The following is a 13,914-nucleotide window of genomic DNA, read 5'->3' as shown; positions in this document are numbered from 1 at the left end:
CTACAATCGCGGCTATTATCAGTCTTTCTAGGCGCTGTTTCGATTATCGTGGAAAGTTGCTGCCAAGACCATTTGACTTGGCCACGCCAGGCCTTCAATCACAACTCACAACCTGGCAATCGACTTGGACTCTTGAAGTCAGCGCGTGTAGATCAGCATCGTCTATGTCATGAGATTTCTTGGCGACAAGATGAGATATGCTAGTCAAGGCAGATTTTCAACTGAGGGAGACAAATCTACGAGCCTGCTGCCTCGGCGCCGCGTGTGCAACATCTTCAGGCGGTCACCAACATGTGAGAGCATCATGTGAGAACGTCGGGCTAGGGCAAAAGACATTGAGGTCATCCGAGGTCGACGAACCCGATGTGTGAACTGCCACGTTGTGAGCGAAATCCGTCTTTGAGTACTCGTTAGCCTGTTGGCTTGTTTGACTGCGAGGCTGAGAACACTTGAGTCTACTGTCTACTGTCTATTGTCGACGAAGAGGTCAATTTCTGAGAAAAGCCACCAGCCAATCCCTAGCGGTCACCCAATACATCGAGGCGTGGATGTAGGCATTGTAAAAGAGATGCTGAATTCACGGTCGTCTGATAGGCTGATAACACTTTACTAGGACGTTGTTGGCAACTCCTGTTATGATGGAACAAGCACCATGTCGTCAATGATTGATTGATAAGATACCAAGTAGTATTCTAAGTTTTTACTTAATTATACAACCCAGGTGCTTACGTGCAGCGCAATGCCTAAGTACTAATTTGAGACACAGGAACAAGTGACAGTGGAAAGAACTGGCAATTGCAAGTTGATGATGAGATCGTGAGCACTCCTGAAGACGAGAGATATGTATCATCTACAGCGCAGATAGAGTCAACGGGTGTTGAACAAGTCAATGCACTGGTGTTCAGCTTCGCCCTTACCGGCAATAACTTGACCGCTAGCTTCCGCATGATCCTGATACAGTCTGAGTATTCCTCTATAAGACTTACATGATCTTCGCATCTGGACCTTTCGTATTGAAGCGAAAGGTCTTAAGGAGTCGTCTGGCGCGATCAGTATGCCTCCATGTCTGTACAAAACTAAAAGTTAACTACTTGAATGATTTCTGGAATCTGGATCAGTGAAACAGATTTATTGATTACCATGTCATTACTAGTCCCTCAAAGGCAATCATGATCATCAACGAGCCACCTAAGGTATAGTCAGGAGTTAGGATCACGGTATTACAGTAAGTATATGGTCATTACATGTACTCTACCCGCTGTTAGTGCCTGATCGAGTCCGTACTGTGTACCGACCTGCGGATCAGTGTTCCAAATGGTCTAAAGTCTTAGTAAGGCTTCCCGAGATTTGTATCCAGGAAGAGTCAAGGAAAGTACCATCTGAGACTTACCATCGCCGATGTCACATGAACAGTCTTGCGAGCAATTTTATACGCTTCCCTTAGGGAGAATCAGCCGTACGCACGGTAAACACCGATTCGCGACAACTCAGCCGCTAAGTAACCGTTTCCGTCAGATTTATGCTTCTCGTTTTCGTTCTCGTGGTCCGCCATACTTGCGATCGTGCGCTCTTCCAACCACTTAAGGCACGATGCAGGCCTCGGTCTTTTGTCGAACCATTACTGTCGGATTGGAAGTTCAATTCGACCTCGCGGCAGCGCAGGGGCCACCCATCGACCGTATAGTCGATTACCGCAGCCTACCCAACCTACGGTTGGAACCTCCTTTCTACACGTACGCAGCAGATTTTATAGTTCAATTGACCTCCTACTACGTCAACCCACGGTTCGAACCAATCGACCAATATCCCTGTGATAGGGATACCAACAATTACCTATGTACCAAGGATACTGAAGACAAAAATTCCTTATTCTCTGTTGCAAAATGACGATTGAATGACTTCCGCGTCAGATATGGTTCCAACTTTGCCTTTGACGGACTTATACCGACCATACTTCCCGAGCCAGCGAGGCACTTACAACAATGAGTAGCTAGAGCACAAATTACTCACGCCAAGCCGAGGAGCAATCAGGAATACCATGGAATAAGCTCAAATTTCTAAACCGTAGCAGGAAACTAATGGATCCTGGTGTCGCTCAGTCTCAATTCCGGACCCATCGGCGAGTCTAAAAATCGGACCTTAACACGATTAGCATGCGCGTCCATTTGCGAAATACCATCCGCAGCTCTTAGTCTCTCCCGGGATTCCGCATCGAGTCCATGGGCTAGCCCTGCCAGTGAACTTCCTCTCCAGGCAGGCAGTCCCAGCCGTCTTGTTTCGATAATCGAGAATAGGCAGAACAAACAACCGCCTATCAATGCTGCCATTGGGAGAGACAGAAACCCCCAACGTACGCGAATATGAACCACCCATTGCAGTGTCTTGCCCTCCAAGGGCTCCTCATCCAGAGAGATATCACGAATGTACTTTGTCAAACCAGCTGCTGCTGCCTCAAACATTGCCGTGAAATTATGGGATGCTCCTAAGCTTGTGATTACGTTGGGCTGCTGTTGTAGAACCTGAGGGGATCGACGTAGCGGCGGGTATACGAGCTGCTTCTTGCTCAGAGGGCTAGGCCGACGGGCGAACTGATTTGCGAATGCTCCAGTGATGCTTCCAGCAGCGTTTTGTGAGATATTGAATCGCAAGCTGTTTTCTGTGTTTAGACCGGTGGCGGCACGATACTCCTCCGGCGAAATCAACAGTTGGAGGTCGGTTCGGTTGAAGTCTGACTTGTCGTAGTTCAAGGTGTAATTCGTGTACTCGTTGTATGCCTTCGAGAGCTCAGATTCGTGAGGACTCAAGGAGAGAAAAGAATCAAGGTTTCGGTTGACATAGGAACCCAGAATAGTCTCTTCTAGAGCACCTTGTCTGATCGTGGTTTGGTACACATTGGCACAGAAGTACAGAGCGCGTTCATGTGCTACAACGGTCGCGTCCTCCCATGCCTGCTTGCCTTGCCTGAAGTTGCTGCTGGACTCCATCATCGAAAAGGATATTATGAGGGATCTCATGTCGCGGAAGCTGATTGTTTCTGTTGGCTGGGTTGTTGCTTTTGCTGTCAACTCCGTGTTTACAATCGTCTCATTGTCTTGCCTCAAGGCTGCTACGGCCGCTCCATCAATATTTGATATGTTCATGCCGAGCGCCGGGATCTCGTACTTGATGTAGCCAGCCGTCATGTTGGGTATTAGATGTATTGAACCTGACGAGACGAAGTTCACCATTGTCAGACTCTCATCTTCAGCCTTCATCAGGTTGGCTCTGCCGGTCGATTTGACAATGTTCTTTGAGATATCGCTGCATGAGCTGCACGTTGCTAAAGATGTATAAGGGGCCCAGGTGCAGTTGCCTGAGGGGCAAGTGAACGCCACATTCTGGCTTTCAGCGGAATTGAGACTCAAGAAACCAGCCCACATTGCGGCGAGAGCACCGAAGTCATACTGGGAAAACATTGAGATGCCAGTGATGGCCTCTCCTGGAAAGTCGGGCACCGTCAGTGCGACTGCAGCTCCTGAGATGCTGATATGAGAACCGATGTCAAGTCTATCAGTCTTTCCGATCGTTGCCTTGGCGATAGGATCTGAAAAAGATATTTCTTCACCCTCGAAGTCGATTATAGCCTGTAAAAATGGCTCGAAGCCCACCAAAATGACTGTCGATAATGCCCCGAGCGCAATCCAGTGTCTGAGGTGAATGATGTGTTACTGCAAGTTCTTTGAAGCTTGCCAAGTAGTTAAACGGAAATGATGTCAAGACCTACCTTAGCTTCGACCACCATAGGAGCCTGGCGCTTCCCCAGGGACCGCGGCTAGCTTCTTCGAAGCGATCGAAAACCATGATTGTATCGTCTCGTTTCCTATACCAGTTCCACTTTCCTTGACTGATGCATGCGCTCACAGCGAATGCCAGTGTTGCTCTTGATGTAGCCCCAAGAATTGACACCACGGTATTGAAGGAAAACCGAAATGACCAGGATGCCAGGGGTTTGTCGTTATAGAGAGGGAGGAGGATGGCAATAGCGACGAGGGCAGAAATGCTGAGTGAGACTGCGAGAACCTCAAGTATCCAGTGATACTGACTTGTAGGCAAAATAGTAGTCGCCTTTCTCAAAAGATTTCGGCTAGATGTTTGGCTCGCATGCTCCATCATCATATTTTCGTCAAGGTCTGTGGACGACGTCGACTTTAGATGTAGGAGCGGCTTTCTCTTGATCTGAGGCGGGTTTCGCGAGCCGTAAAGCCCATCAGTCGTCTCGTCGCTGATGGATAGCTGCTCCATAGGAGCGTGATATCCTGTCGACGCATCATCTTGATCCAACTCTAACGATCCTCTCTGTTGGACTGGTAAAGGTCGGTGATATGTAGTCATCGTGTGATTGTGCAAGCACCAAATGTTTCCGCCCATACAATGGCACAGAGACAATTAAGCTTAAAGAGGATGGGAGTTGTAGTTAAATAATAATAGTAGTCGGGGAATGGTGGGAGATCTGCATGTCTAAAATTAAGACCTAGCTTGAGCCTACCTCTCAGCCACGCTGCACGAGTGGCATGGAAGTGCTGTGCGCTGTGACGTTCCCCACGAAGGTAACACCATTTGTGTGGTTCAATTTGGCCAGCGACAAATGGAAAAACAAAGGCCGCCTCCAAGAGACATAGGTAGGCACGTGGTAGGTAGGTCCCCCGCAGTCGCCCAAGCAGAGTAAGACGTAAGAGACACCGGCCCGCTAGCGTGAGATCGACAGTCCTGTAGGCTGTAGCAAAATTGACTGGCCATCTTGCCCCTGAAGCTCATGTTCCTCAGACATGTCTCTCAGCGCAAAGGGCTGTCGTGGCACTTGGGAAACATGCTGCCTAAATACAATCAGCATCCCACTGTGGCCGAATCTGACGGCGGCCAATAAAGTGGATGTCTGCAGACTGGGGTCATCGGGGAATGGATGGCAGTGTGGCATCGTAAGCGCTAATGATATGCAGCTAGATTATGGGTTTACGAATTTACTTTTCCGCTCCCTATTGTCACTTGACTCCATTTGGTGCTCGCTCCTTAAATTGGTGGACGGCTATCCTCCTTAAGTTCGAGGCCAATCGTACAAGTTCTTCGTTTGTACTGATAGGTGCGGACGACAATGACGGCCGCGACTGAGAAGACCACGGTGGTCGTCCTCGCGACAACCGAGAAGAATGCCGCTGACGATGAAGTCAGTCAGATATGGCTCGAAGTACAGAACAGAGTCATCCGTATGGCTGGAGGAGACCCATCGAAGATCGACAAGCAGCTTGATGTTGATGGAGTTATGCGATATCTGGAACAGACTCAGGCAGCGGATCAGAAAGCAGCCGACAAACACGGCACTGTCAAGAAAGCGTTCAACAGAACTTTGAATTGCATCTCCAAAGTTGGAGGTATCATTGCTGATGGCGCTTCGTATGTAAGATTCTCTACTGATATCCTGACTAAGATGTTTCATGCTGATCGACGGGTTTCTGGTTCAGGCCTTCGCCCCGGCAAACACCTGTTTCAACGCTCTCACCTTTGTGATTGGGGCATGGCAGTCATACTCGGCGGTTTTCGAGAGTCTCGCGGAACTGCTTGAGAAATGTGCCCAATTTCTCGAGCGTCTACCATATTATGGTGGTATGGACGCGTCCCTGAGAAGGGTGGCGTGCTGTCAACTGAAACTCTTCATCGACGTCTGCGATCGCACTCTTCAGCTCAAGCCGAAAAGACGCAAGATCGAGATGTTTTTTCGCCAACTTTTCCTGGATGACGACTTTATCAAGGACCTCCTCGGCCAGATGGAGAACTTGACCGCCAGAGAGCATAGGCTTGTCTCTGCCCAGTCACTCAAGGCTGGCCAAGACGCTGCCAAAGCTTCCAAAGAGAGTGTCGTCAAACTTGACACTCTCATTGAGAGCAGTGTGGCGCAGAAGCAAGACAAGTTGGACCAGCACATCAAAAGCAAGGTCCAAGAAGTTTTCTTCGGCAAGAACGCAAAAGACTTCGACACATGGGATGCCGCGTTACGCAAGAACAAGAGCTTGCTGCTTAATGGCACCGGTGAATGGTTGGACGATGATGTCCTATTCGCCTCGTGGATGACTGGCAGCAACGAAGCAAGTCCGATCCTTGGGATCGAGGGTGGGGAAGGTTCTGGAAAAACGCTCCTAGCAACTCATATCATCAGTCGACTACAGAAACACAGACTATTGAACAATTCGAAGACCAGGTCGGCGATTGCGTACTACTTTCTCGAGGAAGATTCCAAGGACAACTCCAAGGCCACATTCAAGAAGAAGCATGTCGCCGAAGTGGTGTCGAAAAGTATCTTGTGGCAGTTGGCACAAATGGAGCTTCCGTACCTCAAGTCCATTGCTGGACTCTGCGACAAGGTGAACACCGAAGATCCATCGGATATCTGGAATAAACTATTGCTGGATAACGAAGACCGTCCAGGCATCGAGAGCATGTTCTTCATCGTCATAGACGGACTGGGCGACAATATCGATGGGCTCGCTGGTCTTTTACAGAGGATTTCGGCAGATGCACCTCGTCTACGCACGCGTGTGATTATTACGGGCAACCAACATACGTTTGACATGCTTGAGGAAGCGGGCGACATGATAGTCACCAGAATGAAACTCGGTTTCCGGAACTCCATTGACACTGAGCTATACATTATAGCCAGAATGGACGCAATGGAAACTTTGAATGACGCCAGTCGAGCTGGCGTTGCCGAGACTAGAACGATGATTCTATCAAGGCTCACATTTGCAACCTCCGGCGACTATTATATCACAAACTCTGCACTAAGCACCATTGAGGGTGTTGACTCCTTGTCCGAGATTGAACAATGCCTGAACGAAGTTGGCAGCGCCAGACCCAAGCAGATTCTTGCTGACATCAAAAAGCTCAACATGACGCTCAAGTCGGCCGAGATTGATGAAGTCAATGAAATCATCGTATGGGTGAAATGGGCAAGGAGATGGATGTCTCCTCTACAATTGGAAGCTGCCATACGTTTGAACACCAATTTGGAGGCATCCGGTCAGGTCTCACTTCGATCTTTGGAGTCTAAGATCCGCGAAAAGTATTCTCTGTTGTTCAAGATTGAAGAGAACCGGGACATCTCTTTCAGTGCGGAAGAGATAGGCGAGATTATACCTGTAAAAAGGTACCAGTCAAGTGGCACAGACTACGGCAGCGAAGAGCAGATTTCGCCGGCGGAGATCAAACTTGTTAAACATTACCTATCAACGGTCTGCCCATCAGATGTCTACGACAAATTTGGGTTCGAAGAGTTCTTTGCTCAAAAACTAGAACGCAAGACCAAGTACATCTGCCAGGATCCCGATAATGCTCATCTCATTCTCGCGATGAGGTGCCTGCACGGCATATTGGATGGGCAGACTAACATGACACCTGGGGCAGTCAAGTTCCGGACCTACGCAACAGATTGGCTGTTTGATCACTTAGAAGAGACTGACCTCTCCCGAGCTGACCGCGATCTCAAAGCGGAAGCCGGAGAACTTTTGGCCCGCCTGTTCACCGAGGAATCTGCCATTAAAACTCTCCTTGCAAGAGACTATGGCCCTGATAGGGATGCGTTGTGCGTAATAAGCGATGTTCTAATGCCGGGGAACTGGAGAACTTGGGTTTTCTCGAACAGGGGCGCACATCTCATGAGCAAGTGGTCCGACGACTCAATGGTTATGTCAAAGCTTCGCGACAGAGAGGATGCACCGAGCACACTGGGCAATTTCAATGGCATTGGTGGGACAAGCTGGTTTGAAACGGCAGCAAGAGCGATTGTGAAGGAATTGCTCGAGGTAACTCATTATCAAAACACCATGGCGGATGTGTTCAGCTTGCTTTTTGGGCTCGTTAAACGGGTAAGAACTCACAATCTCGTGAGGGATCTCGAGCCAGAAGTCATCAGGAAAGAAGAAGGCTAACTTTTGCAGTTGGAATACCGCGATAAGAATCCCATGGCTGCCACACAATCCGAAATTGACGACGATGAAGTTTTCCGACCTACTATGACCGAATTCGACACGGTAGAGACATGGGCGAAGAAAGAACTTGGCATTGAAGAGAATGACGCACACTGGGAGGCGCAAATGGCAAGGTTACTATATTACATCGAGATGCCAAAATATGAGTGCGAGAAGAGAGCCCGGAGAGCGGTCGAACTTAATCCTGATGATTGGTTCGCTGCTTATAATCTGACCCGCTCATTCGACGAAGATCGTGACGCAGAGGCGATCTCGGTTCTCGAAAGCATCGTCGAGAAAGTTTCGAATCGCCCTCCCGGCACGCTCAACCAATACGATCAGGAGTCATTTGCGGGTGTGCTTGAGACCTTGGGCGATCGTTATTGGAATTTACCCGACAATTCCGGCACAAAAAAGGCATTCCATAGTTACCTGCAGGCCTTGGACCAAACTCAAGACCCTGCAGCCGGAAGCTACCGCCAATTTATTGCGAACAAGCTTGGACAACGCAGGGAATGGAACCTCATTATCGAGTTCTGCGAGAAGCTCCATTCATTCACATTCGGTGGCATGAATCTGGCCAGCAAAATTCTTGTCGACGGAACCGCGTACAATACTCGGGAGTTCTGGTACGCGATGTGGAACGCTTGCTATCGTACCGATCGTTGGGATTTGCTTGCGGAGATGTGGAGAGGCACCAACAAAAAGCCCAGTGACCAAGAAAGAGATCCGTACTGGAACAACTACTTAAATATGTGGTATGCTATCGGTTTGTTCCGTCGGCCTGGCCACGAGGATGAAGGTGTGATGATGTTGGAGGGTATCTTCAAGGAGAACTGTGTCATTGAGCGAGTACAAGTACCGTTCATGCAATTCGATGTCGCTTCTACTATTCTAGTCGCCTACAACAACAGAGCTTTCGCCGAGAATACCTCCACCGATACAAGAAAAATCCACGCCAACAAGACAGAGGGGTTGCTCAAAGGCTTAGATGAAGGTATTCCAATGCCTGATCTCTGCCTACTCCAGCTAGCCCGATTCTTCCACCTAGACGGAAAGTCAGACCGCGCCAGAGACCTGGTTGCCAATTTCACGGCTCAAAGACTCGAGATGCTGTCCGACGAAGATGTCAGCAATGACTACGATTCGTTTCGCGATCTGGCTCTCTTGTTCATCGCATTCAATGATGAGGCTCACATAGTCGCATGCTGGGAGATGATGGCTGTGTCAAGATTTGCTGAACAAGCAGAGTATGAACGCAAGATGGAAAAATGGCGAAAGCAAGAGGAGCGACAGATTCGTCTAGAGGATGGCGTCGTTGCAAAGAGAAACGCCATCGAATTGCCCACGACCGATCAGACGACCGAGGGTCCGAAGAAAGAGAGCCCGAAGGACAGCACAGAAGAGACGGCAGTCGAAGGAGCAGAGAAAGAGCCTGGAGAGGCGACAACAAAGGAGCTGTCAGAGGAAATGGAGGAGGCCGAAATCAAGCCCTGGCTTGATATGCCGGAGATGCTCGACAATTCGATCTTCATCTGCTCTGAGCAATGCGGGTTCAAGACCAATATCCCCACTGGGATTTGGCTCTGTACAACTTGTATCGTTGGCCCTGGCCTCTGCAACTCATGCTACGCAGGTATTGAGACCAATGGAGTCAGGGACATAACATGCGGGAAGGATCACAAGTTTTTCCAACTTCCTCCGTCCAGTAGAGCCTCGATCGAAGAGATTCCGGTTGGTTATATCAGAGTTGGCGGCGAGCTTGTCGCATTGGAAGCGTGGAAAGCAACAGTGGATGCCAAATACGGACCCTATGTAAAAAAGGTAGCCGAGGCGGCCGAGAGAAATTATGAGCAGAAGGAAGAGGAATAGGATAGGAGGACGAGGAAGAAGAGAGAGTATAGTTTGAGCAGGAGGAAGAGTGGGACAACTATCATGAGGAAGAAGGGTGGAATATTGTTTCGTAGTGCTCAATATCACGCTGCGCGCTACTTTACAGTTGTTGAGTTTAGTCTCGTTACACATTACACTAATTCTGGTATCTACGCTATCAAATTCGAACATGATTCTTCCTCTAGCAAACGCCAGTGGGGATAGTGAAGCCATCGCGACGGGCAGAAGAGCTGTAGACAGCATCGGAACCCAGACCACGCTTGGCGAAGGCGGTCCAGAGCTCGCACAGGTTGGATCCGCCAGTGAGAGCCTTGTCGGCGTCGAGGATGGCATCACGAGCTTGGATGAAGTTGGGAGAGCAGGGTTGCCTGATCTTGTTAGTCTATTACCCGGAACGAGTGGCAGCAATGGGGATACATACAGAGCCATGCCGTCGAGGACAAGCTTCAGGGTCAAGTACTTGCCATCGGTGGGAACACCGTTGGCGTCGAACTCGGGCTTGGGGCCGTCGTTCTTGCCGTGCTTGTCGATGAGGTTCCAGAGGACCTCGTACAGAGTGGTGGCCCAGGTCTCACCGATGCGGTGGACGCTGGTGAGGCCGTTGATGGTGGAGTAGGTGTTGGGGGTGGTGGTCATGGAGGTAGAGTAGAGAACGGTACGGATACCGGCAGGGTTGTTGTAGACCCAGGCACCCATGGCGTAGTCGGTAGCACGGGTGTCGGTGGGCTTGAGACGGATGGCCGTGGCGAAGAAGTCACCCCAGCCCTCACCCATACCACCGGACTCGACGGCGTTCAGGCAGTTGGAGTTGGCGGGACCACCGGTCAAGCGGGTGGACAGACCGTGGGTGTACTCGTGGATGACGACGCCGGCCTCGAAGCTGCAGTCGCGGCGGGGAGTCGACTGGGTCCAGAGGTACATGCGCATGCGGCCGTTGGTGCCATCGGGAGGAGTAAGGAAGTTGGCATTGTTGGTTCCGGAACCATCCTGGGCGAAGAGGACGACAAAATCGTTGCCGGCACCGCCCTTGCCCTGGTTGTTGATCTGGAAGTTACCAGCAGCCTCGGTGAAGCCGAGAGTGTACAACAGGTCGTGGTAGTGGTTGGCGGTGTAGTAGAGCTGGGCGATGGAGGCATCGATGTAGGCGGACGGGGTGGTCAAGCTGGTGGAGTACTCGTAGTCGAAGTTGTACGAGGTGCTGGTCGGGCGGTAGTTGGTAAGGTAAGCAGTGCCACCGCTGGGGTTGGACTGAGCAATGCCGTTGTTGCCACGGGTGGTGGTGTAGTTGGCAGAGCCGTCGCTATGCCAGGTCAACGGCGAGGCAGAGAGATCCCAGGGGTCGGTGACCAGGACGCGGTCGCCCTCGGTGGGATCATTGACACCCCACGGATAGACGCGGTAGTTGGCAAGATCGGAGACGTAGTCGACAACACCCTGAACCTTGGAACCGGTGGCGGCATCGACATAGGTCAACAGCCAGTTCTCAGAGATGTCGGTCTCAACACGCCAGGACAGGGAGAGAGTGCCATCGGCCTGGATGAAGTAGACAAGCTTAGCCTCGGGGTCGGAAACAGCACCAGAGGTTCCCTTGATGGCATAAACCTCCGTGCCCTCCTTAGCCTCAGCGGTAGCAGAAGTAGCCTCAACGGGTAGCTGGAGAACATCCTTGGCACCGTTGAGAGCGGCAACGGGGTCCTTGAAGTCACGCTTCGTCAGGGGGCTGGCCTCGGGAAGGTCACCCTTGAAGAAGTTGTTGCCGTAAGAGAAGACCTTTCCATCCTTGCCAATCTAGATAGAACATGTCAGTCGAGTGATACCTACACTTAAGCAAAGGAGGTGTGTCTTACGTTGACGTTGAAGTCGGCGTTATCAATATCAAGACCGTGAACAGTCTGCTTGAAGTTGACGTGGCCAATGCCGTTGGTACCAACATAGTTGTCACCAACAACACGGAACTCAGCGTTGGGCGCAAGCTTCTTGACGAGCTCGGTGGCGGTGTCGACGTAGTTGGCACGCTTCAGGAGCGCAATTGGCGGGGTTGCCTCCGTCTGGGTGGCGTTGGTGTAAGAACCAAGCTGGGGAAGACGGAAGGCCTCGATGTCCACGCCGCGGCGGCCGATGTTGTGGCTGGTGGCCGGGTGGGCAAAGACCTGCGAGGTCGGGCCCAGAAGGCCGATGAGGGCCAAGCTCTTCATGGAGCGATACATGGCGAGAAGGATGAGAGAGGTGAGGGAGGGGAGGGAACGAGGGGCTGGGGACTTGAGAGTGCCTAACGAGCTCCTTTCAAGACATCGAATATGGAGGGAATCATGATCGATTTAAGTATCTTATGATCTTTGAGGCTCTGAGGAAGCTACCGTTGAACCTGAAGGGGTCGGCCTCCGTGTATCCCCTCGTGCCCCTCAACGCAGCCAAGGAGCTTCCTCTTCGGAGTTGCATATTACCGAGTGCCCTGCTGCAGAGGCTGAGTTGCAATCAAGCAGTAAGACCAGGCAGGATACGATATGGGGCCTCATGATCGCTAGCTCTTGGTCAAAAGGACCACTCCGCGAGACAATTGGAGCTCTATCCGGGAGGTTGTTGGCGATACGGGGTCCACGGTACATGGCGAGCGCGACTCGATATGCTTGCGTGATGCGCCAGTGGTCCAGGGGCCGCATCTCCAATACCAAAGCTCGCGTTTATCGGATCTCTTCCTGAGAGAAGAGGGAAGGTCGTTTTCTTGCCATCCTTGAGACGAGGCAGCGGGAGGGTTACATTAATGCTTCGTTTGCGCCGTTGGCGTCTTGGCGACGGCTTAGCTTGCAGTTGTTTCTTGGCGATATGGGGGATTCGGCACTGAGCAGCAGGTGTTCGGGTTGAATTTCTCCATGCTCTCTGCAAACCAAGAGCGCCACCGTTCTAGAAATGTGCAACGCCGTAGACAAGACCGAACTTCAAGGGTCCAAGGGTATTGGATGAACTATTCGTCATTGACAGGTGGTTGGTAAGCTTCTTCTCCAACGTACAATCAATGCGGCTCAGAGATGGACGTCAAACTAACTAAAAGATAGAAAAGAAAGCTTAAGCATAAACCGACTCGTGGTCATGCACAGCCTTGCTCCGCGGGGGGGCCTCTCTCATCGCGTGCCTCTCACAAGCGCGGTGAGCGCGAAGAGAGCTCTATCACGTAAAAAATAAACTCTGCAAATCATGTCAGAGAAAGGCCCCGCAGAGCCCGCAGCGGGATCGATACCTTAAACTGCAGTTCAATCTGCGCCGCTAGCAGATATTCTCCAGGAAACTAACCATGGACCTTTTGTCTGGTCGAGTCAGACTCAATGCCGCTCTCTTTCAGGAACCGCCGTTGATGCAACGCTTAGCGTAGGTAGGTGAGATTGGGAATGGATTTAGAACGAGGGGCTTGCGATTTCCCCCCGACTCTCCGAGTGACTCGCTATGACCAAAATAACTAACGCTTGCTGTACTCTTTGTGAGTGGGGGAGGAGGGGGAACCTGATCCCGGTCCTGTCAGCAATCGAACAATTATGTTGTCATGACAAGACTTCAGCTGCCAACTCTGGTCAATTCTGCATCTCAACGCAGAAGGTCGGAACCGCAAGGCAGACAATATATATGTACATTGTAACAAATTGACATGCTGTAACAAAAGAACTTGTTCGTCGCGAGGGGTCAATAAGCGTCCAGTCGCCAAAATAATCACTACGAATAGAGGAGGTAGTAATCTCAAAGCTTGACTCTTTGCCCGTGTCACTTTCTTCATGGAGGAGCACATGGCCAGAGCTTGCTGCACGTAGGCGGATACGGGAATGGGAAAATCGGGCAGATGAAGTGATCATCCCGCCGGCTGAGACATTTCGCCATTCTGGTTCAATCTTCTGTATTCGTACGAGATACGAGATATCGATTATCAAGAGACTCGATTTCCTCAACCCTACAGACCTGCCATTTGCTACAGAGTTCAACCCAAAGGTTGACGGAGTCCAATGGGCCAACTCTCCCCCCGGTCCGCGTGATGGTCTCGGCA

At 50.8% G+C, this 13,914-nt stretch overlaps 3 protein-coding genes across 3 annotated transcripts; 1 reads left to right on the top strand and 2 right to left on the bottom strand.

Annotated features, from left to right (window-relative positions):
- Positions 1-2,075: 2,075 nt before the first annotated feature.
- Positions 2,076-4,371, bottom strand: HER10_EVM0013020 (uncharacterized protein; the record flags this gene model as incomplete). Its single annotated transcript, XM_035482392.1, has 2 exons — positions 2,076-3,687; positions 3,764-4,371. 2 exons carry the CDS (start codon positions 4,369-4,371, stop codon positions 2,076-2,078), a joined length of 2,220 nt encoding a protein of 739 aa, XP_035325995.1.
- Positions 4,372-5,128: 757 nt separating this feature from the next.
- HER10_EVM0001652 (uncharacterized protein) lies at positions 5,129-9,866 on the top strand (the record flags this gene model as incomplete). Its single annotated transcript, XM_035471393.1, has 3 exons — positions 5,129-5,431; positions 5,496-7,892; positions 7,965-9,866. 3 exons carry the CDS (start codon positions 5,129-5,131, stop codon positions 9,864-9,866), a joined length of 4,602 nt encoding a protein of 1,533 aa, XP_035325861.1.
- Positions 9,867-10,068: 202 nt separating this feature from the next.
- Positions 10,069-12,094, bottom strand: HER10_EVM0006772 (fungalysin metallopeptidase; the record flags this gene model as incomplete). The annotated part of the gene is made up of 3 exons (XM_035476348.1): positions 10,069-10,255; positions 10,309-11,675; positions 11,735-12,094. 3 exons carry the CDS (start codon positions 12,092-12,094, stop codon positions 10,069-10,071), a joined length of 1,914 nt encoding a protein of 637 aa, XP_035325921.1.
- Positions 12,095-13,914: the final 1,820 nt, after the last annotated feature.

The sequence above is a fragment of the Colletotrichum scovillei genome (genome assembly GCF_011075155.1).
Source record: "Colletotrichum scovillei strain TJNH1 chromosome Unknown Contig00013, whole genome shotgun sequence".
Classification (NCBI taxonomy): domain Eukaryota; kingdom Fungi; phylum Ascomycota; class Sordariomycetes; order Glomerellales; family Glomerellaceae; genus Colletotrichum; species Colletotrichum scovillei.
Note: the sequence above shows the minus strand (reverse complement) of the source record. Positions and strands in the feature narration are given on the sequence as shown.